Source organism: Eleutherodactylus coqui, chromosome 3 (assembly GCF_035609145.1).
Source record: "Eleutherodactylus coqui strain aEleCoq1 chromosome 3, aEleCoq1.hap1, whole genome shotgun sequence".
NCBI lineage: Eukaryota > Metazoa > Chordata > Amphibia > Anura > Eleutherodactylidae > Eleutherodactylus > Eleutherodactylus coqui.
This window is the reverse complement of record NC_089839.1, coordinates 165,065,177-165,092,202: the sequence shown is the minus strand read 5'-3', so window position 1 is coordinate 165,092,202 and position 27,026 is coordinate 165,065,177. Positions and strand designations below refer to the sequence as shown.

The following is a 27,026-nucleotide window of genomic DNA, read 5'->3' as shown; positions in this document are numbered from 1 at the left end:
AGCCCAGAAACCCCTGCAGAAAAAAAACGCTGCGAATTTCGCAGTAAAAAAAAACGCTAGTGGGTAGACACCCTTATGTTGTCACATACAGAGAGACCATAGACTAGAGGTCAACATCTGGAATGTCTGGAAGATCAAAGTATGTTTACACAGCTGCAGAAACTACATGATAATTCTAATAAGATTTCTGCTGTTTTAAGATTTCGAAGACTTGAAAAATAGTTGAATATGATGTAATTGGGATATAAAAGTCAAGTTATTCAGCTGTGTTACCATCCTTTGAAATTTTCCCATCTAATAGAATCAAGTTGTATCTCTGTTATAAACAGTTACTTATGTAGATATACACAGGTAAAATATAAAATATCAGGGAAACATGTATTTTTGACGAAAGCCATCAACATTAAAGGGGTGGTCTCGCGAAATCAAGTGGGGTCATACACTTCTGTATGGCCATATTAATGCACTTTGTAATATACATCGTGCATTAAATATGAGCCATACAGAAGTTATTCACTTACCTGCTCCGTTGCTAGCGTCCCCGTCGCCATGGTTCCGTCTAATTTCGGTGTCTTCTTGCCTTTTTAGACGCGCTTGCGCAGATCCGTCTTCTCCCTTCTTCTCCCTTCGGCTCCGCTCGGCAGCATCGGCATTTTGGCTCCGCCCCCTTGTACGCATCATCGCGTAGCTCCGCCCCCGTCACGTGCCGATTCCAGCCAATCAGGAGGCTGGAACCGGCACACATCATGGGGCGGAGCTACGCGATGATGCGTACAAGGGGGCGGAGCCAAAATGCCGATGCTGCCGAGCGGAGCCGAAGGGAGAAGAAGGGAGAAGACGGATCTGCGCAAGCGCGTCTAAAAAGGCAAGAAGACACCGAAATTAGACGGAACCATGGCGACGGGGACGCTAGCAACGGAGCAGGTAAGTGAATAACTTCTGTATGGCTCATATTTAATGCACGATGTATATTACAAAGTGCATTAATATGGCCATACAGAAGTGTATGACCCCACTTGCTGCCGCGAGACAACCCCTTTAAGTATAGTAATGATAAACTATAGTTTCCAAAAATTGATTTTTTTAAACAATTTTTTGAAGATATTAAAGAAAAATTGACCAAAAAGATATGTTCAGATTTTTATTTAACTGCGGTCATCTAATGCATCTAATAGAACCATTGGTCTTCTATGCAGTGTTCACATGTCCATTTTTCAGAGGTGCAAAATACTCGCTCCTGCAAAAGATAGGACATGCGTGCCTATAATGTGCACCGGTAAGGTCCGTGCTGTGCGTAAAGACATCGTGTGATGCTCCCTTAATCCCCGGGGGGAGTCCCTTCATCACTGAACACTGTGGCAGCACTGTCACAGTGTTCAGTGATGATGGGACTTCCCGCAGGGATGAAAGAATCCCCTGCCATAGCTGTCACAGCTGTGGCAGAGGACAGCAATGCTATCCCATTGCTTTCAATGAGACCGGCGCTGCTGCCGCCCCATTTCAAGCAATGGCATGAAGGCAACCCCTGTAGTGATGATTTTATAACTAGGGAGCTTAAAATATAAGCCATACTCCAAAAATAATCCCTAGTTGTTAAAAAAAAATGTAACTCATCTAGAAGCACTGTTCGGCTGAGCAATGCCTCTGATTGGTCACAGCACTCAGCCAATCAGAGGCAGTGCTTTCTGGAGGTAGGGATTTTTCAATCCTCGGCCATGAGAATACAGATGAAGACTGATGGGGACAAGGAGAAGATACAGAAAGCCCTTCTAGGTGAGTTAAATATATATATATTTTTTTTAACAGCTAGGGTTTTTTTCGGTGGAGGGCTTATATTTCAAGCCCTCCACCCCGAAAATCATTGCTGCAGGGGTTGCCTTCATCCCATTGCCTTCAATGGGGCAGGAGCAGCGCCGGTCCTATCGAAAGCAATGGGATAGCATCGCGGTCCTCTGCCACAGCTGTGACAGGGGATTTTCTCATCTCCGCGGGGAGTCCATCAGCAATGAGCACTGTGACAGTGCTGTCACAGTGTTCATTGGTGAGGTGACCTTCGTGAAGCAGCTGCGCTTCTACAAGCACAGCTGCTCAACACACATGTAAAAAACAGCACGGAGCTTCGGTCACGAGCATTTTGCACATCCATGGAGCACTTTTTTTTTTTGCGCACATAGGCGTGCAAATAAAATTGCTCATTTGACCGAGCCCTAAAGGTGCACTCACACGAGCGATTTTTAAGCGCATGTATAGGCGCGATTTAAAATCACATCTACATGAAACCAATGCTCTCCTATGGAAGTGGTCACATCTGCGATTTTCACATGTACGAAAAATTTGCACCTGCAAAAGATAGAACATATGGGTAACAATGGACCCAGTCATGCGATTTTTCTACATGCGAAGTTCACATTTTTTTCATGCGCCTATACACGCGCTCCAAAATCGCTCGTGTGACTGCCCTTAGACATAATTACGCTTATTAATCAAGTAGCAGAGAATGAATCTTTCCTCATGAATATTGCAATTAGCACTGAAACATCAGATACAGCATATAAAAGTGCTTAGAGAGTTTTTCAAGAAATGCGCATCTGCTTCTCAAAAGACTTTGGAGACCTTCATGATTCTTTGAGGAATTTTACTTACAGATCATTTACTTCTCCAGTTATATCTGAGACATAAAACAATAGATTTGTCTGATTATTCTCATTTTGGATAGCCAATGGTAAAAATTTTGTAGAAATGACTATGTACAGATGTAGTGAAGCTAAAACTTTAGAACTGTGTAAAAAGTGAAAGTATATAAAAGTATTGCTTTTTCAGAGAAATATCACTAATGCCAAAATTCTTGCTTGCCCTAAGGCTTCTTTCACATGAACGCATATCGGCCGGCCGTAAAACCACCGGCCGATATGCGCTACATTGGGGGAGAGAAAGCTGGTGAACGGGTGCACAAATCAAACGTTTGTGCACCCGTTCATATGGCCTGGTAAGGCCGGCTAAAATGCGCCGACGTCACCAGGCCATTTCCCCTTCCTCCCCATCGCAGACTGACCTCTCTTCCTCCCAGCTCGTTCTATGCAATGGGAGGCGGCGGCGTGGGGCAGAGCTAAGCGCCAGTCTGCCCCGCCTTCCCATTGATGGCTATAGACAAGGGGCGGGGAGAGGGCAGGCACTTAGCTCCGCCCTGCCCGCCCCTTGTTCATAGCATGAATGGGAGGAGGCAGAGCGGACTATCACTTGACTACGCCCCCATCCCACCCCCTCCCATTGCATAGAACGAGCAGGGAGGAAGAGAGGTGAGCCTGCATTAGGGGGAGGAGAACAGAGGGGGGGGGGAGTTTAGCAGCCATGCTACTAAACTCCCTCCCCTCTACAGCCGCTGCCATGGGCACCCATAGAAGCCCATGCAGCGGCCGACGTATATTGGCCCAAAACATAGTTCCAGGACTATGTTTTGGGTCCGCCGTAAAAACCCCCGGCGCTATATTGGGCTGGCCGGGCACTTTTACGTCTCGCAACTACGCCCATGTGATCTGATGCATTGGAATCCAATGCATCAGATCACAGCGCATATTGGCAGGCCGGGAAATGGCCGGCCGATATGCACTCATGTAAAAGAAGCCTTAGGCAGTGATCCTCAACCAGTGGCTTGGAAGCCAGGTGAGACTTGAGACCCCTTGCTGTGTGGCTCACCATAGAAGTCTTAAAACATGACGATATGTACTAACAATTAGCATTATTGCAGACATATTCTAACCACCAAGTAGGGTCAATTTAGATGGCTTAATAATAGTATCAAGTTTTCACAATTTCATGTTTCTCCACACTTAGGCTAGGGCTACATAACAACTTTTGGAACTAGACATGTTGCACATTTAGAAATTACCCTATAGTCCTGATACATTGCATCCCAATATAAGTGAATAAGTTCACATTGGGATTTGCTAATTATCATGACCTGATGATTGCAAGAAATCCAGACCTAGTTAATTTCCTGTGACTTTTCAGCTGATGAAACTTGTGAGTTGCAATGCAACCACGTTCGCTTACATTAGGATGCAGTCTAGTATGGCCATAGTGCAATCTTTGGCCAAGGGATGTTGTGCTTTAATTTCTCTCCTTCATTTTTGAGTTGTATGTGACTCCCAACCATACTCGACTTGACTGTGGCTTTCAAGGTACAAAAGGTTGGGGATGTCTACTCTAAGACAATCAAAACTTTGAATAAATTAAATGACTGTAGCTTGGAATTTTAATGTTAAGAGACAATGGCCTAATTATTACAGTCACCTTTCTATGTACAGTTAAGCCTCAAGTTAGAATGGCATCTGGATATAATATTCTTGACGAACAATGGTCTTTTCTAGGACATTGTAACTTGAAACGAAATTCAACATACAATGTTACATAAAGTCTGGATCTGTGGCGCATTCACTTTACCGGAAAATCCATCCAATCAGCATGCGCATCTCACTGGTAAAACCCCTGTATTATTGAATTACACGCACCTATTGGCTGTCTTGTATCGCCTCTGTACAATACAGTGTGGTACTACATATTCTGTACTGCCCTTTACCAGGATGATCTGCTCTTGTAGATACCAGGTGATTTTCCTGCTACTTTGTGTGAACTGTTCAAGACCTTGAAGAAGCTTCTATTCTCTATTTAGAAATTCATTCACATCTTCCAGCAGCTCTTTAACCGTTTTATATAAAGAAAAATACATCTTGTTATTTGTATAGTGCCAACTTATTGCACAGCGCTTTCACGTAATTTTTTTATTACCCCCCTCCAAGCTGGGTACTCATTTTACCGACCTCAGAAGGATGGAAGGCTGAGTCAACCTAGAGTCGGCTACCTGAACCATGCAGGGATTGAAGCGCAACCTTCAGGTTGTGAGCGAGCGCTTAGGACTGAATTTCTGCTGCCCTAACCCTCTGCGTCACATGAGGCTCTGCCTTATCTGTATTATTTTCCTGCAGTTTTTGTTTAATCTTCATTTTGTATTATTATTGGTTGACATTTTAGGAATCAATTAGAGATGAGCGAGCACCAAAATGCTCGGGTGCTCGTTACTCGAGACGAAATTTTCGCAATGCTCGAGGGTTCGTTTCGAGTCACGAACCCCATTGAAGTCAATGGGCGACTCGAGCATTTTTGTATATCGCCGATGCTCGCTAAGGTTTCCATTTGTGAAAATATGGGCAATTCAAGAAAGTGATGGGAACGACACAGCAACGGATAGGGCAGGCGAGGGGCTACATGTTGGGCTGCATCTCAAGTTCCCAGGTCCCACTATTAAGCCACAATAGCAGCAAGAGTGCCCCCCCCCCAACAATTTTTACTTCTGAAAAACCCTCATTAGCAATGCATACCTTAACTAAGCACCACACTACCTCCAACAAAGCACAATCACTGCCTGCATGACACTCCGCTGCCACTTCTCCTGGGTTACATGCTGCCCAACCCCGCCCCCCCCCCCCCCCCCCGCACGACCCAGTGTCCACAGCGCACACCAAAGTGTCCCTGCGTAGCCTTCAGCTGCCCTCATGCCACACCACCCTCATGTCTATTTATAAGCGCGTCTGCCATAAGGAGGAACCGCAGACACACACTACAAAGGGTTGACACGGCCAGGCAGCGACCCTCTTTAAAAGGGGCGGGGCGATAGCCCATAATGCTGTACAGAAGCAATGAGAAATCCAATCTTGTGCCACCTCCATCAGGAGCTGCACACGTGGGCATAGCAATGGGGAACCCATGTGCCACACACTATTCATTCTGTCAAGGTGTCTGCATGCCCCAGTCAGACCGGGGTTTTTTATAAATAGTCACAGGCAGGTACAAATCCGCAATGGGAATTCCGTGTGCACCCACAGCATGGGTGGCTCCCTGGAGCCCACCGGCTGTACATAAATAAATCCCATTGCATTGTACATCACAGCTGAGGTAACGTCAGGTTTAATGCAGGTGGGCTTCGGCCCACACTGCATGCCCCAGTCAGACTGGGGTTCTTTAGAAGTGGACACATGCAGTTACAACTCTGTGTGGACCGACAGCATGGGTGGGTCCCAGGAAGCCACCGGCGGTACATAAATATATCCCATTGCAGTGCCCAGCACAGCTGAGGTAACGTCAGGTTTAATGCAGGTGGTCTTCGGCCCACAGTGCATGCCCCAGTCTGACCGGGGTTTTTAATACATAGACACTGGCAGGTACAAATCCCTAATGTGAAGCCCCTGTGGACCCACAGCATGGGTGGCTCCCTGGAACCCACCGGCGGTACATAAATGTATCTCATTGCATTGCCCATCACAGCTGAGGTAACGTCAGGTTTAATGCAGGTGGTCTTCGGCCCACACTGCATGCCCCAGTCAGACTGGGGTTCTTTAGAAGTGGACACATGCAGTTACAACTCCGTGTGGACCCACAGCATGGGTGGCTCCCTGGAACCCACCGGCGGTACATAAATATATCCCATTGTAGTGCCCATCACAGCTGAGGTAACATCAGCTTTAATGCAGGTGGGCTAAAAATTACTAGGATTACAATGTAGACGAGGGCCCCAAAAAATTGGTGTACCAACAGTACAAATGTACTTCAGAAAAATTGCCCATGCCCAACCAAGAGGGCAGGTGAAACCCATTAATCGCTTTGGTTAATGCCGCTTAATTTGTAACTAGGCCTGTAGACGGCCCAGTTAAAATAAAAATTGGTTCAGGTGCAAGGTTTCAACTCTTTATTGAATTGAGAATTGAAACGTATAAACATTGTTTACAAAAGTTATATGACTGAGCTTTGTGGGCCTCAGAAAAATTGCCCGTTCGGCGTGATTACGTGAGGTTTCAGGAGGAGGAGCAGGAGGAGGAGGAAGAATATAAAACACAGATTGATGAAGCTAAAAGGTCCCCGTTTTTTATGGTGATAGAGAATTATGCTTCCATCCGCGGGTGCCGCCTACGTATTGTTTAGGTACCGCTGCTGTCCGCTGGTGGAGAAGAGAAGTCTGGGGAAATCCAGGCTTTGTTCATCTTTATGATTGTAAGCCTGTCGGCACTGTTGGTTGACAGGCGGGTACGCTTATCCGTGATGATTCCCCCAGCCTCACTAAACACCCTCTCTGACAAGACGCTAGCCGCAGGACAAGCAAGCACCTCCAGGGCATACAGCGCGAGTTCAGGCCACGTGTCCAGCTTCGACACCCAGTAGTTGTAGGGAGCAGAGGCATCACGGAGGACGGTCGTGCGATCGGCTACGTACTCCCTCACCATCCTTTTACAGTGCTCCGGCCGACTCAGCCTTGACTGGGGAGCGGTGACACAGTCTTGCTGGGGAGCCAGAAAGCTGTCAAAGGCCTTGGACAGTGTTCCCCTGCCTGTGCTGTACATGCTGCCTGATCTCTGCGCCTCCCCTGCTACCTGGCCCTCGGAACTGCGTCTTCTGCCACTAGCGCTGTCGGATGGGAATTTTACCATCAGTTTGTCCGCCAAGGTCCTGTGGTATAGCAACACTCTCGAACCCCTTTCCTCTTCGGGTATGAGAGTGGGAAGGTTCTCCTTATACCGTGGGTCGAGCAGTGTGTACACCCAGTAATCCGTAGTGGCCAGAATGCGTGTAACGCGAGGGTCACGAGAAAGGCATCCTAACATGAAGTCAGCCATGTGTGCCAGGGTACCTGTACGCAACACATGGCTAACCTCACTAGGAAGATCACTTTCAGGGTCCTCCTCCTCCTCAGGCCATACACACTGAAAGGATGACAGGCAAGCAGCATGGGTACCCTCAGCAGTGGGCCAAGCTGTCTCTTCCCCCTCCTCCTCATGCTCCTCCACCTATTCCTCCTCCTCCTCAATGCGCTGAGATATAGACAGGAGGGTGCTCTGACTATCCAGCTACATACTGTCTTCCCCCGCCTCCGTTTCCGAGCGCAAAGTGTCTGCCTTTATGCTTTGCAGGGAACTTCTCAAGAGGCATAGCAGAGGAATGGTGATGCTAATGATTGCAGCATCGCCGCTCACCATCTGGGTAGACTCCTCAAAGTTTCCAAGGACCTGGCACATGTCTGCCAACCAGGCCCACTCTTCTGTAAAGAATTGAGGAGGCTGACTCCCACTACGCCGCCCATGTTGGAGTTGGTATTCCACTATACCTCTACGCTGCTCATAGAGCCTGGCCAACATGTGGAGCGTAGAGTTCCATCGTGTGGGCACGTGGCACAGCAGTCGGTGCACTGGCAGATTAAACCGATGTTGCAGGGTGCGCAGGGTGGCAGCGTCCGTGTTGGACTTGCAGAAATGTGCGCTGAGCCGGCGCACCTTTCCGAGCAGGTCTGACAAGCGTGGGTAGCTTTTCAGAAAGCGCTGAACCACCAAATTAAAGACGTGGGCCAGGCATGGCACGTGCGTGAGGCTGCCGAGCTGCAGAGCCGCCACCAGGTTACGGCCATTGTCACACACGACCATGCCCGGTTGGAGGCTCAGCGGCGAAAGCCAGCGGTCGGTCTGCTCTGTCAGAGCCTGCAGCAGTTCGTGGGCCGTGTGCCTCTTCTCTCTTAAGCTGAGTAGTTTCAGCACGGCCTGCTGACGCTTGGCCACCCCTGTGCTGCCACGCTGCGCGACACCGACTGCTGGCGACGTGCTGCTGCTGACACATCTTGATTGCGAGACAGAGGTTGCGTAGGAGGAGGAGGAGGGTGGTTTAGTGGAGGAAGCATACACCGCCGCAGATACCAGCACTGAGCTGGGGCCCGCAATTCTGGGGGTGGGTAGGACGTGAGCGGTCCCAGGCTCTGACTCGGTCCCAGCCTCTAATAAATTCACCCAATGTGCCGTCAGGGAGATATAGTGGCCCTGCCCACCTGTGCTTGTCCACGTGTCCGTTGTTAAGTGGACCTTGGCAGTAACCGCGTTGGTGAGGGCACGTACAATGTTGCGGGAGACGTAGTCGTGCAGGGCTGGGACAGCACATCGGGAAAAGTAGTGGCGACTGGGAACCGAATAGCGCGGGGCCACCGCCGCCATCTTGTTTTTGAAAGCCTCCGTTTCCACAAACCTATACAGCAGCATCTCCAGGCTGATCAATTTGGCTATGTGCACGTTTAACGCTTGAGCGTGCGGGTGCGTGGCAGCGTACTTGCGCTTGCGCTCAAACACTTGCGCTAGCGACGGCTGGACGGTGCGCTGAGAGACATTGGTCGATGGGGCCGAGGACAGCGGAGGTGAGGGTGTAGGTGCAGGCCGGGAGACGGTCGTGTCTGTGTCCTGAGAGGGGGGTTGGATCTCAGTGGCAGGTTGGGGCACAGGGGGAGAGGCAGTGGTGCAAACCGGAGGCGGTGAACGGCCTTTGTCCCACCTTGTGGGGTGCTTGGCCATCATATGCCTGCGCATGCCTGTGGTGGTGAGGCTGGTGGTGGTGGCTCCCCGGCTGATCTTGGCTAGACAAAGGTTGCACACCACTGTTCGTTGGTCGTCTGCACTCGCAGTGAAAAACTGCCAGACCTTTGAGCACCTCGGCCTCTGCAGGGTGGCATGGCGCGAGGGGTCGCTTTGGGAAACAGTTGGTGGATTATTCGGTCTGGCCCTGCCTCTACCCCTGGCCACCGCACTGCCTCTTCCAACCTGCCCTGCTGCTGCTCTTGCCTCCCCCTCTGAAGACCTGTCCTCAGTAGGCTTAGCAAACCAGGTGGGGTCAGTCACCTCATCGTCCAGCTGCTCTTCCTCCGAATCCTCTGTGCGCTCCTCCCTCGGACTTACTGCAGTTACTACTACCTGAGTGATAGACAACTGTGTCTCATCGTCATCGTCCTCCTCACCCACTGAAAGCTCTTGAGACAGTTGCCGGAAGTCCCCAGCCTCATCCCCCGGACCCCGGGAACATTCCAAAGGTTGGGCATCGGTCACGACAAACTCCTCCGGTGGGATAGGAACCATTGCTGCCCATTCTGGGCAGGGGCCCGAGAACAATTCCTGGGAGTCTGCCTGCTCCTCAGAATGTGTCATTGTAATGGAGTGAGGACGCTGGGAGGAAGGAGGAGCAGCAGTCAGAGGATTCAGAGTTGCAGCAGTGGACGGCGCAGAACTCTGGGTGGTCGATAGATTGCTGGATGCACTTTCTGCCATCCACGACAGGACCTGCTCACACTGCTCATTTTCTAATAAAGGTCTACTGCGTGGACCCATTAATTGTGAGATTAATCTTGGGACGCCAGAAACGTGCCTCTCTCCTAATCCCGCACCAGTCGGCTGCGATACACCTGGATCAGGAGCTCGGCCTGTGCCCACACCCTGACTTGGGCCTCCGCATCCTCACCCACGTCCACGTCCTCTAGGCCTACCCCTACCCCTCAGCATGGTGTATTACCAGTAGTGCAGAAACAGAACGCTGTAATTAAATGTGCCACTTATTGGCCTGTGGTTGGAGGCTGACTTCGCTTACGGAACGCACAGCAGAGCCAGGAAAGAATTTTGCACAAGCCTGTAGTGAGACGTAGGTGCGTATGACTGAGCTAGTGGAATTCACAGCGCAGAAGCAGTCAAGTGTCCAAAGATCACTAGTAGGCCTTAAGTGTTTTTCTTCTATTTTTTTAAAGGCTGAGCTGAGACAGCAGACAGATACTGTAGGCAGCGTATATATGTATACTGTTTCCCTCTGGATGGGATGACGGCGGTGATGTAACGGGCAACGCAGAGCCAGGAAAGAATTTTGCGCAAGCCTGCTGTAACACTTGGCTGCGTATTAATTAGGACTACTACCCCCAGCAGACACGCAGTACACTTAAGACGGTCACAGGCAGCCCAAAGATAGTATTTTTCCCAAATTTGTTTGAAAAAGCCCACTGCCTATAGACAGTATATCTCTTTCACCTTTCCCACTGTCCCTGCCTCACCACTACTGGCCCTATACTATGTAAAATTACTGCAGACTGTTTCCCTCTGGACTGGATGACGGCGGTGGTGTAACGGGCAACGCAGAGCCAGGAAACACTTTTGCGCAAGCCTGCTGTAACACTTAGCTGCGTATTAATTAGGACTACTACCCCCAGCAGAGACACAGTACACTGAGGACGGTCACAGGCAGCCCAAATATTTTTTTTTTTTCCCAAATTTGTTTGAAAAAGCCCACTGCCTATATAGACAGTATATCTCTTTCACCTTTCCCACTGTCCCTGCCTCACCAGTACTGGCCCTATACTATGTACAATGACTGCAGACTGAGGACGCAATGCTCTGCACGGCCGATATACAAAAAAAAAAAATGTGCAACACTGCTAAAAGCAGCCTCAACAGTACTGCACACGGTCAGATGTGGCCCTAAGAAGGACCGTTGGGGTTCTTGAAGCCTAAAATAACTCCTAACACTCTCCCTATAGCAGCTCCAGCATCAGCAGCACTTTCCCTGATCTATGTCAGAATGCATCTGTGGCGAGCCGCGGGAGGGGCCGATTTATATACTCGGGTGACACCTGATCTCGCCAGCCACTCACTGCAGGGGGGTGGTATAGGGCTTGAACGTCGCAGGGGGAAGTTGTAATGCCTTCCCTGTCTTTCTATTGGCCAGAAAAGCGCGCTAACGTCTCAGAGATGAAAGTGAAAGTAACTCGAACATCGCGTGGTGCTCGCCTCGAGTAACGAGCATCTCGAACACGCTAATACTCGAACGAGTATCAAGCTCGGACGAGTACGTTCGCTCATCTCTAGAATCAATCACCTGTTCGCCCAAGAGTTACTATACTGTATAGTTTTAACATATAATGGCCGTCTTGGAACCAATCAGCATTGTATGTTAGGGCACTACTGTAGTGGAGCTGTGAACACAGTCTTTTACTTACCAGTTTGAAACACTGCATTTCACCTATGTTCATTTTGGGGTTCAGTTCATTCATGTTCATACCGAACTGTGACCCAAGTGGAAATTTCCACACACAGCAGTGTCCTTTTTGCTATAAGAATTCATCCAATTGTTTAATTTTTATTAAATGTTCCCTCTACAAAGACTTTAGTGAAATTAATGAGCAGAATCAAAATAACCATGGTGTGCCAATAACTAACCAGGTGGCATTATTATAAGGGATTGTGTAATGTAATTCTTTTCATCTTGAAATTTGAGTTTTGATTGGCTTCGACAGAGAAGAACATGCATGAATGGAGCTGGAGACAAGGAGAGCAATGAAAGTGCCCTTTTTAGTCAACATAGTTTAAACATAGCAGAAAAGTCATAGTATTTTACAAGACAGAATTTCATTGTCGATGTCTGTAAGCACAGTTTGTTCTTCAAGCAATATTACACAACACAAGATTAAATAGACTTTAAGAAGCACAAACAAACTAGGTAATCCCAGATTATACAAGGTGAAGCCGTGCCTTTTCATAAGGGGAAATTATATCATTTTGATACATTTTCAAAACTTTTTACTCATCATATGTTCAATAAGCAAATGTTTTTTCTTAATTTTTAATACACAGAAATTACATTTTGGTATAAAAAATAATTATCTATGATCCAATTTACTCAGTGAAAGGACGATCTGTCCATTTTTCCGCATTGAGGTCAATAAAGCCTAAAATATGGAGTTGTTTCTGTATTTTTAGACTCCATTAGAGGAATGTGAATCTGTATTTTGTGTTCTGCACGAATGAATGTTCAAAATTTCACCCATTGCTAATGATAGGAAGTCACGTTGGATTTTTCAGCTAGTTGCTGGCCAATTATGGCCTATATGATTCACTACTTTTTACCGTATTTTTTTTTTAACTCTGTCCCTGACCTGCCAATTCAGTTTGCCATGTTGATATTCGGATTGGTTGACAAATAATTGATCATAGCGTGGCCAATCTAAATTCTATGGTAAATATAAACGTAAGAATCACTGATGTATTTTGTTGTCTGATAAGGATATCCATTTTGTATGATGCATCAGCAACTATTACTAAATTTATACAATGATCAAAGCTATATTTATCTGATTTTGAAACTATTTACAAGGTACAGATGTAGCAACTGTTAACATAACCAGACAATTATGATACATTGTAGTTATAACACTATAAATAAATGGTAAATTATTATGTATCGTATATATTAAAGGGGTTGTCCCGCGCCGAAACGGGTTTTTGTTTTTTTTTAACCCCCCCCCCCCGTTCGGCGCGAGACAACCCCGATGCAGGGGTTAAAAAAACAACCCGCACAGCGCTTACCTGAATCCCGGCGGTCCGGCGTCTTCATACTTACCTGCTGAAGATGGCCGCCGGGATCCTCTGTCTCCGTGGACCGCAGGGCTTCTGTGCGGTCCATTGCCGATTCCAGCCTCCTGATTGGCTGGAATCGGCACGTGACGGGGCGGAGCTACACGGAGACGGCATTCTACACGAGCGGCCCCATAGAAGACTGCAGAAGACCCGGACTGCGCAAGCGCGGCTAATTTGGCCATCGGAGGCCGAAAATTAGTCGGCACCATGGAGACGAGGACGCCAGCAATGGAGCAGGTAAGTATAAAACTTTTTATAACTTCTGTATGGCTCATAATTAATGCACAATGTACATTACAAAGTGCATTATTATGGCCATACAGAAGTGTATAGACCCACTTGCTGCCGCGGGACAACCCCTTTAATGTTCATTTCTCCAGCTCCAATTAAGATCTACCGTATATACCGGCGTATAAGGCGACGGGGCGTATAAGACGACCCCCCAACTGTCACCTTATACGCCGGTATACAGTGGAGAAAAAAAAAAAATTCATTCCTCACCTCCGACGGCGTTCTGTCGCGCTCCGGCAGGATGTCGCTCGCTCCGGCAGGCTGTCGCTCGCTCCTCGTCCCCGGCGCAGCATAGCTTTCTGAATGCGGGGCTTGAAATCCCCGCTTCCAGAAAGCTAATACACACGCCGGCAGCCATGACATCATTGAATGGCTGTGATTGGCTAAAGCACACGTGGCTTCAGCCAATCACACTATTCAATGACATCATTGAATGGGTGTGATTGCTAACACGTGCGCCTTCAGCCAATCACAGCCATTCAATGATGTCATTGAATAGTGTGATTGGCTGAAGCCACGTGTGCTTTAGCCAATCACAGCCATTCAATGATGTCATGGCTGCCGGCGTGTGTATTAGCTTTCTGGAAGCGGGGATTTCAAGCCCCGCATTCAGAAAGCTATGCTGCGCCGGGGACGAGGAGCGAGCGACAGCCTGCCGGAGCGAGCGACATCCTGCCGGAGCGCGACAGAACGCCGGGGGAGGTGAGTAATAATTTTTTTTTTTTTACATTTTTTTTTTTTGTATTACCGGCGCATAAGACGACCCCCGACTGCAGAGCAGATTTTTCGGGGTTCAAAAGTCGTCTTATACGCCGGTATATACGGTATGTGTCTCCATGGTTACAGACTATAGACAAATGTTATGTAGTCTGGTATTACAGTCATTATTTCTTTCATCTCACCCCTACTGCACGCTAATCCACAAAATGTATGTTACCAAAAATTATTTTTTGCCATTCATTGTGAAAATCCTGATTTTTATACAATTGGCTCTGCTTTTATGGAATTAAATCTTCTCTTATGCTACGGATTTCTGTTCCATTAAACAACTCTACAATTTTACATTATTTCAGCATATTCTTTTTTATTTTCATTGAATGATGGATTTATCAACTGTAAAGTGTAGAGCTGTATTTTATTATGACTCATACCGATAGCAAAAATGGCTTTTAATGAATAGTGGCTCTATAAGAGGTACAATGACCTCACCATAAAACTGAATTTGTTACTTTGCAATGCAGTAAAAATGAATATTTCACTGTATAGTTTTAAAGCAAAAAACAAAAACAAAATGCAGAACTCGCCATGAGTACAATCCTATTAATTTATTGCATCCAAATCAATACATTAGCTAAGCATAATGAGCAGCATACTAAGCAATATACATTATGCTTAGTAGCACGCAACTTCAAACTTCACCCCATTTTCCTGCCCTTGCCATTGAAGATACATTGCTGAGCAGCACAGTGGCTCTTCGAATTATGGGTACCAGTTTCATTCTCCCGCCCTTCTGGATGGTCGAAGTGCTGACTGTTTGTCTTTGTTGTGAATATTTCATTGTATAGTACATGTCAGAGGTCCCCAGCCTTTTCTATCTTGTGAGCCACTTTCAAATATAACAAGAGGTGTTGAGCCAGATTGTGTGATAACCAAAGACCCACTATATTATAACTATTATTATATCATATTTCAATATCCCAGGTCAAAAGTAACAACAGAAAACAAGGTTCACTAAAAATCTCCAGATATATTCAACTAAGTGTGGTATGCCAGGCATAATAATTAGGGCACAAGATGCAAAACCCAATATGATGTGCTTTTTGTTACTCGTAGTTTCAAGGAATCATCAGATTGGAGCAGGGGTATGAAATGGGGGTATTATAATGTAACACTGTCTCTATATGGGACCTAGCACTCCCTGGCTAAAATTAGGTTTGCCGTCCTGAGAAGGACACCCCCACTTCTCAGTGGAGACCCGCCAATGTCCCTATAATTTCCTGCATGCTACACAAAAAAAACATTACCATATGGTCATCCCAACGCATCTCCCAATAAAATACATGGCTCATTCAGGGAACTTTGTGGTGCCATGCCTGAAAGTAGGATGAGATTCTGATCACACTACAAAGCACCCTGAATGACCCACTTATTGTATCTGGAAATGTGTTGGGATGACTATATAATGATGTATGTATAACTTTTGTTGTTGATTTGGATATAACTTTTGTTCTAAGTCTTGACTATCAGGTGATTATATGTGCCTTTTAATATTAGAATATTTTAATAGGATTTACGATAATAAAGGTTATATTATAGTAGGATTTTTGTTGTGTTGTTGTGAAATCCGATTTAATAATAACCTCATTTTGAACTGTTTATTCTGTATTTTACACTAAGTAATTAAAAGAGGGGATTAAGATCGTCATTAAGATCGGGAAAGATTGAAACGCGTCTTCGGGATGTATGTCGATTCTCTGTCATATTTTTTTTTACCTTTAATCATCCAAGCTCCTGCCATTTATTCTTGACTATATAAAAGAAAAAAGGTCTGCTAAAGATATGACTGAGTCAGGTGAATCTTATTCTGGTATTAACTGGAATTTTTTATATGGTTTTGCATGGATATACCATTAAAAAAACAAATCAAAAGTGCTTCATAGGGCAGATTGATTTTTACTACACAGTGTATTGGGGTATAGGTCCTCACTATGTGATGAGTATGTAAACAAAGTTGCTAACAAGGATTTTGCCTGGACATCATGGAGTAAGTTTCACTGCCCCATTACATGAGAAACTATTGTGAGCTTTGTGAACCTGGCTTACTAAACTGGCCCATATGGAAAGCGGTTTTATAATGCAACATTTCCAAATATCTCTTCAGATTCAGCTTCCTCTGGGAATACCAGCTAGTCATCAGGGGTTAGATCTCTGGCTTCCATTTGAAAAGGAGTTGTCTTCAAGAGATAACCCTTTTAAACATAGGACTAATGTAATTAAAATTACTCTAAATCAATGTACAAATGATAATATGTGGGTAGATTGTTTTTACTTCAGCAGATGTAAGACTTATTGTATTTAATAGACCAAGGACCACAAAGGAGTTTCTTCCTAGTAAGTTTTCATGATTGTTTTAACATAAAAAAACACAGAGACTTAAAATCTATTTGAAAAGTCGTCAGACCTTTTGACTATTTTATGTTTTGTTATGTTGTGACCTTGTGCAAATTTAAAAAAATCAGGTTTTTCCTGGTCATTCTGCACTCAATACCCTATAATGACAAGGTGAAAACAGAATGTTTGAAAACTTTAAGTTTTTAAAATTTAAAAACTAACATTTTTGTATGACACTTGAAATTTAGCTCTAGGGGCATTCCAATTCTCTTGATCATCTTTGAGATGTTTCTACACCTTTGGAGCCCAGCTGTGGTAAATTAAGCTCATTTGACATAATTTAAAATGACCTACCCCTGTCTATATAAGGTCTCACTGCTCACAATGCAAATCAGAGCCAAAACCAACCCATGAAGAGGAAATCAGGCACTGCCACCTGTCAGCTGTCCAATGCCATCCCTACAGTGAAGTGGGGTGCTGGCAGCATCATGCTCTGGGGGAGTTTTCAGCGGCTGGGGCAGGGAGACTGGCCAGGGTTGATGGAAAGCTAAATGGAGCAAAGTACAGAGATATTCTTAATGAAAACCTGATCCAGAGCACAAGGGACCTCAGACTGGGTAGAAGGTTCACCTTCCAAAAAGACAATGACCCTAGTACACAGCCAAGACAATACCGGGGTGGCTTAGGGACAGCATTGTGAATTTTGTTGAGTGGTCCAACCAGAGCCCTGATTTCTATCCAATTGGACATCTCCGAAGAGACCTGAAAATGGCTGGCCACAGACGACCGACCCCCATCCAAACTGACAGAGCTTGAGAAGATCTTTAGAGAAAAACAGCAAAAAAAAAAAAAAACCCACAAATCCATGTGTGCAAAGCTTGTAGTATCATACACAAAAAGACTAGAGGCTGTAATCACTGTCAAAGGTGTTTCAACTAAATACTAAGTACATTACTTATGTCAATGCAAAATGATATTTTTTTTAAAAAAATGTCAAAGATTTCTAACATTCTATCGTCACTTTGTCACTAGGAATTACTGAGTGCAGAATAATGGGAAAAACTAGAATTTTTATTTTATATTTGCACAAACCCACAACATAACAATGTTAAAAAAGTGAAAGCGTCTAAAGGCTTACAGAATGCATTATATATGGAAAATAAAAGTTGAGGCCAACATGTATTCTTGTAGATTTTTTCCCATTTAAATCATAATTTTCAATAAAACATCTTTAATTAAACTCCCACTGTTTTCTGTCTGCTTTAGCAGTCACATGCTGTGATAGAATGTGAGCAGCAATATTTACCAAACTGTTGGCTGCACGAACATTTCCACTAAGATTTAATTTTTCTAAGTTGTATTGAGACGTAAATGTTACAAATCACTCAATAGAAAATGGAAGCAGTATGTTATGTTCTGCATGCAGGCTTAATATGTCTACCAAAGAACAGATCTGTGATTCCATGGCCAAGCCTTATATAAACTTAAAGTATTTTCATTCTGAGCTTAGGGGTCCAATGGGCAGTCCTATCAGTGATTGACAGCTATCTCTGTATGGTAAGGAAACTGTCTGAATGTTATTGGAAGTGCTTGGGGCAGAAGAGGCTTAAGCCCCATTTACACGCAAAGATAATCACTCAAAATTTGTTCAAAAGATAAAGAGAATGGCAGTTTGAGCAATCATTTTGCATAAGCTGCTAATTGGCACTAATGCCCATCAGTAGCTTATTAGCTACATTTGCATGTAAATGAGCCTCCCTGAGCTGTATGCAGAGAACAGTAGGTGGTCTGTTCTCTGCATACAGCCCCTTTGTTCTGCTGTGGGACTGCCACTGAATACAATGTTATCGGGGCTCCCGTAGAGAATCACAGCATGCAGTTCCTGCTATCAACTATCCGGCTAAACAGTGGATTTTAAATGCGACCAAAAATCATCCTTTGGACGAAAAGCAAATGATGGTAGTATTTACACACACCGATTATTGCTCAAAAGACATTGTGTGAGTGAATTTTGAGCGATAATCGTTGCGTGTAAATGGGGCTTTACACTAGTCACATTGCAGGTCATCTGGGATGATGGCGGACTGGACCAAAGCATCTATTTAATCAATATAGGGATCACTAAGTATGTTATCTGTCTTAGTATGCTCTGTATGGAAATTGCACCTCACGAGTAGCACTTTAAGGTCAAGTCATTTATAATGAAGAACATTCAGTCTCCTGATCAAGATTGCCCACTGTTGTAATTTCACCAACAGTTTGCAAGAATAAGAGACCAAAAAATGTGTTAATAAAGCTGCTCCTGGTGACCATTTAAACAGTTTATCCAAAATGTCCTTTGGTTTGTTTTGGCTTTGGTATGATTTCTGTAATTGTATCCATCCATCTTGTTGATATGGTCATTCTCCTCCTCTCCTCCATTTGAACCTTGCAAGCATAATTATCTCCTTAAAGGGGTTGTACCAAGATTCCAAGTTATCCCCTATTTAAAGTAAATGGGATAACTTGCGAATCAGCGGGGTCTCTCACCAATCTCGAGAACAGGCTTCCCATGTCCCTATCTGCCTGTCACTGCGGGGGTCATTTCTTCCTCCTCAGTGACATCAGAATAAGTTTTGTCTGAGCATGCAAGGGCAGTGCTCTATTCATTTCAATGAGGCTGACATAAATACCCAAGTGCTTGCCAGTCAGCAATCTAAGAAGTTCCATTGAAAGTGAACTCTAAAAGTGGTGGTGTTCTCAATAGCTCATAATTAGAGATGAGCGAGCACCAAAATGCTCGGGTGCTCGTTGCTCGAGTCGAACTTTTCGCGATGCTCAAGAGCTCGTTTCGAGTAACGAACCCCATTGAAGTCAATTCTCGACCTGGCTGTCTGCAGGCGGCCATAGGCTTCCTGCTAACCCTTGGCTTTACACACAAGACACTATATTTTCACAATATATTTTCACAAATTGGTTTTGCTATTTTGAATAACCTCGATTAATGCTATGAGATTTAATAACCCCTTCAAACGCTCACAGTTTTGGAAGGAAGCTACATTTTGCCAGACAGACATCTTGTGTGTCCAAGAAACTCATTTTAACCAGGCAGATATTTCGAGACTTAAACACCAACAATTTACAATTATCTTTGTGGCTTTGGCCTTTAAGAAAAAAAGAAGGTGTGGCCATTGTGATTAAAAATTCTTTAGCTTTCTCTCCCATTTAAATCTCCACTGACCCACAAGGTAGATATGTTATCTACAATAATCTAGAATATACTCTGGAGTTCATTAATTCACCTAATAAGAAGCAAACCAGCTTTTATCAAACTGTTCAAACAAATAAAATCAGTTTAAAACAGGAACACTCCTAATTGTTGGTGATTTCAACAAAGTTATGTGGCGTCATTAGATTCTATTATCCCTACCGCTGTTGACAAACCTTCAGAATTATACCAGATAACACCGAAAGAGAATCTTTAAGATATTTGGAGAATTGCAATACCTTACTGAGAAGGACTTCACTTCCTTTTCACATCCACACAAAACATATTCGCGTATAGATATGTTTAGATATGTTTCTCTACAGACAAAATGTTACATCAAAGAGTTCTACAATCTTCTATAGGTGTAAGCACATGGTCAGATCATGCCCCAATCTCCTTGTTCATGAAGTATATAATAACACTCCTAAATTCTATTGGAAATTAAATAATGATGTACTTCGGTCTCCTGTAAATATCATAAAAATCTCTTCAGCGCTTGGTGACTATGTTAAAGATAACTGTACACCTGATGTCAATATTTCTATTGTATGCTATGCTTATAAAGCACACAATAGAGGCCACTTTATCAGTTTGGCAGCAACAATCACATGCAAAAATATAGAATTGGGACTGCACCTTTCTAATAATATTATCCATATGAGCCAATTACCCGACTAAGGACCAAGCACCGCAAATTTATGGTACTTGGTCCTGAGGTTTAATCCAGGCTGATGGTAAAAATACTGCATGGGATTAAAGCTCCTATTCCTGCAATCTAGCAGGTTGGGTTTGTACTTCATCCAGAGGCAAAGACAGACGTGCTTTATAACATAAGGATATAACTGACTCTCTCCTCTCTTTATTTAATAATATTCAAAAACAAGCCAAATTCCATAGAGAAATTGAAAGCTACTATCATTTCATCCCATTTCACTATTAAATACAGATCTAAAACTCAACTCCAAAATCTTGGCAACAAGATTGGCAGATATTTTACCCTCTCTGATCAGAATCAGGTAGGATTTATGAAAAGAAGATACTCAGCAGATGGAACTCATAGAATTCTAAACTTTATAATCTATGTTGTGGTAACTCAAAGGCCTTCTTTACTTCTCTCCCAGAAAAGACATTTGACTTGATCCACTGGGGTTACTTAGACATTGTATTATTTACATTTGGCATATCAGAAGCTGCTTATGATTCTATAATGGCACTATATTCTTTCCCATTAGCCACAGTTCTAATATCCAGGTTACAATTCTAACATCTTACATATCCAATGGTAACCATTAAGGCTGTCTCTTACTGCCACTATTTCCCTTTGGTTATAAAACCCCTAGCGGAATGGCTGAGGTCGACTAAAGAAATGACAGGAACCATAATAGACAAGCATGAACATATAACTGACCTCTTTCTTATATTGGTCTGCCTTGGACTACATTTTAGTAATCCATTCATTAAGTAAAACCTTTATGTACGCTATACTTTAAGAAGCCTTCTTGTTAGCCACATGTTTCTAGTTCTTTGCTGTTGTTTATGCATTTCAATATATTTTTGCATTATTTGTAAAATATGAGCTTATTACATTTGTAAAACATCTCTTCCTGCTGCATGTCTTCTGAACACGTGTGTATGTGTGTCCTTACAATGCTTTCTTTTTTGTTACTGCAAATTAAGCTTAATAAAAACACATAAAAAAAACTAAAGAGAGAATCCCTCTATCATGCCACCCCCTTTAGGGTCTTTACTATCTATGACAACGTATTTTAAATCTGCCTGTAATGTTTTCATCTTAAAAGTACACAAAATAATAAATCCACTGTTATGATGTCTTCATTTAAACATTTTTTGTTGTTTTTTTTTAGCTCAACATCTAATCTTATAATCTGGCGTGGATCTGCAACCATCAACAGAGGGATTTTTTAAATCATCTTTGTAACCCTAGTGAAGGAAAAGGGAGCCGCGAAACTGCTGTCCACGTGGACTGGTGCTGAAATTTCTCGTCTGGGTACCAGGCACTGCCATTCCAAGCCACGAGACATGGCAACAAATGGAACTAAAGTTGCAGATGGGCAAATATCTACAGAGGTCAGTGAAGCACCAATCACAAATGATAAGCCCAAGACCTTAGTCGTTAAGGTGCAGAAGAAGAGAACAGAAGATCCCGAGAGAGATACATGGAAAGGAAGATTTGATTTCCTTATGTCCTGTGTGGGTTATGCAATTGGCTTAGGAAATGTATGGAGATTTCCATACCTGTGCGGAAAGAATGGAGGAGGTAAGGCACTCCTAAATGTATTTATTAACACTAAAGTGTTTTAGTAATAGTGAAAAAAACAATATTCCATTTATTGGTGTTTGAATGATAAAACACAGGCTGTAGTACGTATTTTTTATGTTATAACTTGTTTTATCTACTATGCAGAACTCAGGCTGTATATATGTTCATGTGTCTGAGTCAAAACTTTCCTTCAATAGGAAATTTTACAATATGTTCATGGTCAGAGATTTCTGGATAGGAGAGTAATAGAGGTAGTAAATGTCATAAATGCAAATCAAAGCTCCAAAAACTTTGTTCTTTATCTTATTATGAGAAATTGATATCTTCATCCCCTCCAAGCAGCTTGTAGTTTTAAGTAAATGTCAGAAAACTTTACAGTCCTCAAAAAATACATCTATTGATCTATGCAGTAAATAGTAGATCAATAGGAGGGAAATGCAGCTGCAGTCTCTCTGCCTTTAGGCAACGTTCAGATGAGTGTATATTAGCTCCGGATTTGGTTTGTGTTTTGCAGACTGACATACAGAGCTAATGTAAATCTACGTATCTATTCACATGGCCGTATTTTTCATGGCTGTTCTTTTTTAAAAACGCAGGATGACCTATTTTTTTCATATTTGCCTCATTATTGCAATTCTTTTCTATTTACCCACTAGAAAACAAAATATATTAAGTCAAAATACTGATAACATACAGTTGTAATGTTATCTGAACAATGTCCATAATATGGATCAGTACTATGGACTTATTACAATATGCTTGTCTGAAACTTGCCTTAGGCCTCGGTCACACGGGCGATTTTTCGCGCGATTTGGGCATGCGCATGCAGCCGGCGATTTTATAGAACCATTGCTTTGCAATGGTATCGGACACATGGGCACTTTTTATGCGCTTGTCCGATAAATTATAGAACAGAAATCGCAGATCGCGCCTATCTGCGATTCCTTGTGTTCTGTATATGCGCTCAATAGGGGCCGGCAGCAGCAGCGCCGACCCCATTGAGAACATATACTACACAAATCATTCTCGTCTGCCACAGCTGTAATAGCTGTGGCAGAGAAGAATGATGTTTGCCCATTGAATTCAATGGAGCCGGCAATACAGCCGGCGAGCGCGGGATGAATTTTCGGGAAGGGCTTAAAAATATAAGCCCTTCCCTGAAAATCATCCAAAAATGTGTAAAAATTAAAAAATAATATATACTCACCTTGTCCCTGCAGATGGAGCTCAGCCACGGCCGGCCAGCAGTTCTCCTGTCATTCAATAGCTGAGAGCTGCCCCTGATCGGTCCCTGCGCTGAGCCAATCAGAGGCAGCACTCACTCACCCATTCATGAATTCATGAATGGGTGAGTGAGAGCTGCCTCTGATTGCTGAGGGCTGTGACCAATCAGAGGCAGCCCATTCAGCAGGCGGGGATTTTAAATACCCGACTGCGGAATACTACTCAGAGCAGTTCAGGAGAACTGCCGGCCGGCCGCGGCTGAACTCTGTCTGCGGGGACAAGGTGAGTATATATATTTTTTTTCATTTTTACACATTTTTGGATGATTTTCAGGGAAGGGCTTATATTTTTAAGCCCTTCCCGAAAATTCATCCTGCGCTCGCCGGCAGTCCATTGCTTTCAATGGAGCCGGCTGTATTGCCGGCTCCATTGAATTCAATGGGCTGGACAGCGCTCCTGTGCTCCGGCCCATTTCAAAGGAAACGCGGCTAGGAGAAGATTTTTCCGGTGATTTTTCGGCCCCGATCACGCAATTTGCGGATGCGCATCCGTCATGCGATCCGCAAATCGCGGCAAAAAACGTCCGTCTGGCCGAGGCCTGAGGGTGCATTCACACAAGCATGTGTGTACATAGATATGCACAAAACCAAGCGTCTAATAGAAACATTGGTTCCCTATGGTGTGTTCACATGTCATGTTTTACAGGCGTGCAAATGTGAGCACCTGTAAAAGATAGGACATGCGTGCACCATAGGTCCGTGGTGCGTGTCAATATTCGCTAGCAGAAAGTCCCCTTGTCACTGAACACTGTGACAGCACTGTCACAGTGTTCAGTGATAAGGGGACTCCCCACAGGGAGTAAATAATTCCCTGCCACAGCTATGACAGCTGTGACAGCTGTTGCAGAGGATTTCTTCATCCCTGCAGGGGGTAAAGAATCCCCTGCCACAGCTGTGACAGCTGTGGCTGGGGATTGCGATGTTCTCTCATTGCTTTCAATGGGACCAGCGCTTCTGCAGCCCCATTGAAAGCAATGGGTTCCTGGCAAGCCCTGCAGGGATTTTCGGCGAAGGGCTTTAAATATAAGCCTTTCCCTGAAAATCATCCCTAGAATGTGTTAAAAATAAAAAATATATATACATACTCATTTCTCAGCAGCTGCCGGGGCTCAGGCGTGTCCAGCAGCGTCTACTCCTTGCACTGCTCTAAATCCTTTCAGCAGGTGAGATATAAAATCCCCGCCTTCTGAAAGGGCTGTATCTGATTGGCTGAGGGCTCAGCCAATCACAGGTAGCACTCAGCCAATCATTGAATGAAAGCTGAGTGCTGCCTATGATTGGTCACAGCGCTCAGCCAATCACAGGCAGCGCTGGGTCATTCATTGAATTCATTGTGACAGTCCCATTGAAAGCCCCATCGGTCCTCTGCCACAGCTGTCACAACCATGACAGCTGTGGCAGGGAATTCTTTACTCCCCACAAGAAGTCCCCTTGTCACTGAACACTGTGACAGTGCTGTTACAGTGTTCAGTGACAAGAGGACTTCCCGCTGGGAATATTTATACGGCAGCGGCCAAGAGGTGACTCTCTTTCTTTCTCTCTCTCTCTCTCTCTCTCTGTCTATATATATTTAGTTTTTTGTTTCACCCTTTTTTGTTTTTTTTTTACAAAAACCAGGGCTAATTTTCAGGGAAGGGCTTATTTCAAACCCTATCCTGAAAATCACTGCAGGTATTGCCGGCATCCTACTGCTTTCAATGGGTCTGCCAGAAGCAGCCATGGCCCCATTGAAATCAATGCTGCACGGACCTGCATTCACGCATGTTTGTGCACGTACGTGGGTGCACAGTTTTGTGCGCACCTATGTACGCACACGCTTGTGTGAATGCAACCCTTAGTCTGTATGTAAGGCTCCATTCAAATTTAGTTTTTTTGCTCTACCCAGGGGCCCTATCAGGTTTGCTGTTTAAAATGTCGAAAATGGTACCACCAGATGGGACCAGAACAGAACCTATGTCGGGCTTTATAGAAAACTGCTGAAATAAAGACCAAGTTTGCTTTTATTTTAAGCTTTTTATGCCAGAAAGAAAAGAACAGTTATTCTTTCCTGCACAAAATGTTGAAAATTAATGGAAAACTAATGAAACTGCAATCCATTGGTCTACGTTTCAGCAGTTTTTTCTTTATAATGACCCAGATAGTTATAGTCCAGTTCCCATCCAGGGGTGCTTTTTCAGGATTTTAAACAGATACTCTGATGGGACCCCTGGATGGAGGTTAAAACATGATGTGAATGAAGTCTTACACTCATACTCCCGAAGGTGAGGGGGGCTACAGGAGGGTTGTCTAGTATTAGAGCATTCAGTACTTTAGATCAGTAACGTTTTCCATTTTCTTCATCCGCCTCATGAATAGTATAATAATAAATACCCCACTGTTTCTCCTTGAGAGAATAGTATATTTCTATTTAATGTCCTCACCCCATGATTTTTCTATCCACATTGTGGTACTTCAAAGAACTGCCACTTGGGGTTATTGCATTGTCCTAGTATTATATACCTACTGATGAAAAATGTATGGGGCTAAAGCTAAGCAAATAAACAACTACAATAGATTACAAAAACATCAAATCAAACCCAAAGATAAAAATGTATACTCCTTATTAAAAAAAATATTAAAATTAATTAAAATATTGAACTCTCTTTTCCTTAATTACGACAATATTGTATGTTCTTCACTAAAAATATTATAAAATCTATAATTAAAAGAAAAGCTATTAAAATTAATTCTCACGATATTATATAGCACAGGAAAGAAAAATGCCAAGCTGTATATAGTAATAATGCAGAGAATGATAAAATATCAGGTGCTCCAAGTGTTGGTGAAGGTAGTGCTCTTTTCTTCTACGCTGTATATAGGTCTTTCTATGTACAGTTTGGTCCCAGAAGTATTTGAACAGCAACACAACTTTTAGGATTCAGCCTCTGTACACCACAAAGGATATGGAACAAAGCCAGCAGTATATGACTGAAGTGTAAACTGTCAGCTTTAATTTAGGGAGGTTAAAATAACTATTGCATTAACTGTTTCAGAATTGCATCTATATTGTACATAGTCCCTCCATTTTCGTACCCTCAAAGGTAGTTGGACAATTGACTGATAAGCAGTTTCATGTTCCAGTGTGGTCTATACCCTAATTAAATAACAAATTGAAGAAATAAAAGTAAAACTTGATTCCAAGCGTTAAATATACATTTAGTAACTGTTCACGTGAACTCTCAATTTGTGGTCAAAAGAGGGGTCAATGCCAGTGAAGGAAGCCATCATTATGCCGCGAAAAAAATCTATCAGAAAGATAGCAGAGACTTTAGTAGTTACCAAATCAACAAATTTGGTGCATCTCTAAAATGAAGAAAGGTACCGGTGAGCTCAACAACACCAAAGGGCCTGGAAGAGTGTAGAAGACAACCACAGTAGATGATCGTAGAATCTTTTTACAGGTAATGAAAAAAATAAAATAAAAACCCTTCACAACATCTAGCCCAGCTAAGAGCACTTACAAGGTGGTAGACATACCTATCCTCGGTCAAAGTAGAAGAAATATATTTAAATAGGACAGCTCTTTGGAA

General features: G+C 43.8%; 1 protein-coding gene across 1 annotated transcript in view; it reads left to right on the top strand.

Annotated features, from left to right (window-relative positions):
- The window catches only part of SLC6A1 (solute carrier family 6 member 1), a 219,386-nt gene that overhangs the window by 64,277 nt on the left and 128,083 nt on the right, over positions 1-27,026 (top strand). The window contains exon 2 of the mRNA XM_066596491.1: positions 21,759-22,171. Within this exon, the coding sequence (XP_066452588.1) occupies positions 21,934-22,171 (238 nt within the window). The 5' untranslated portion in view covers positions 21,759-21,933. The remainder of the gene's footprint in view (positions 1-21,758; positions 22,172-27,026) is intronic.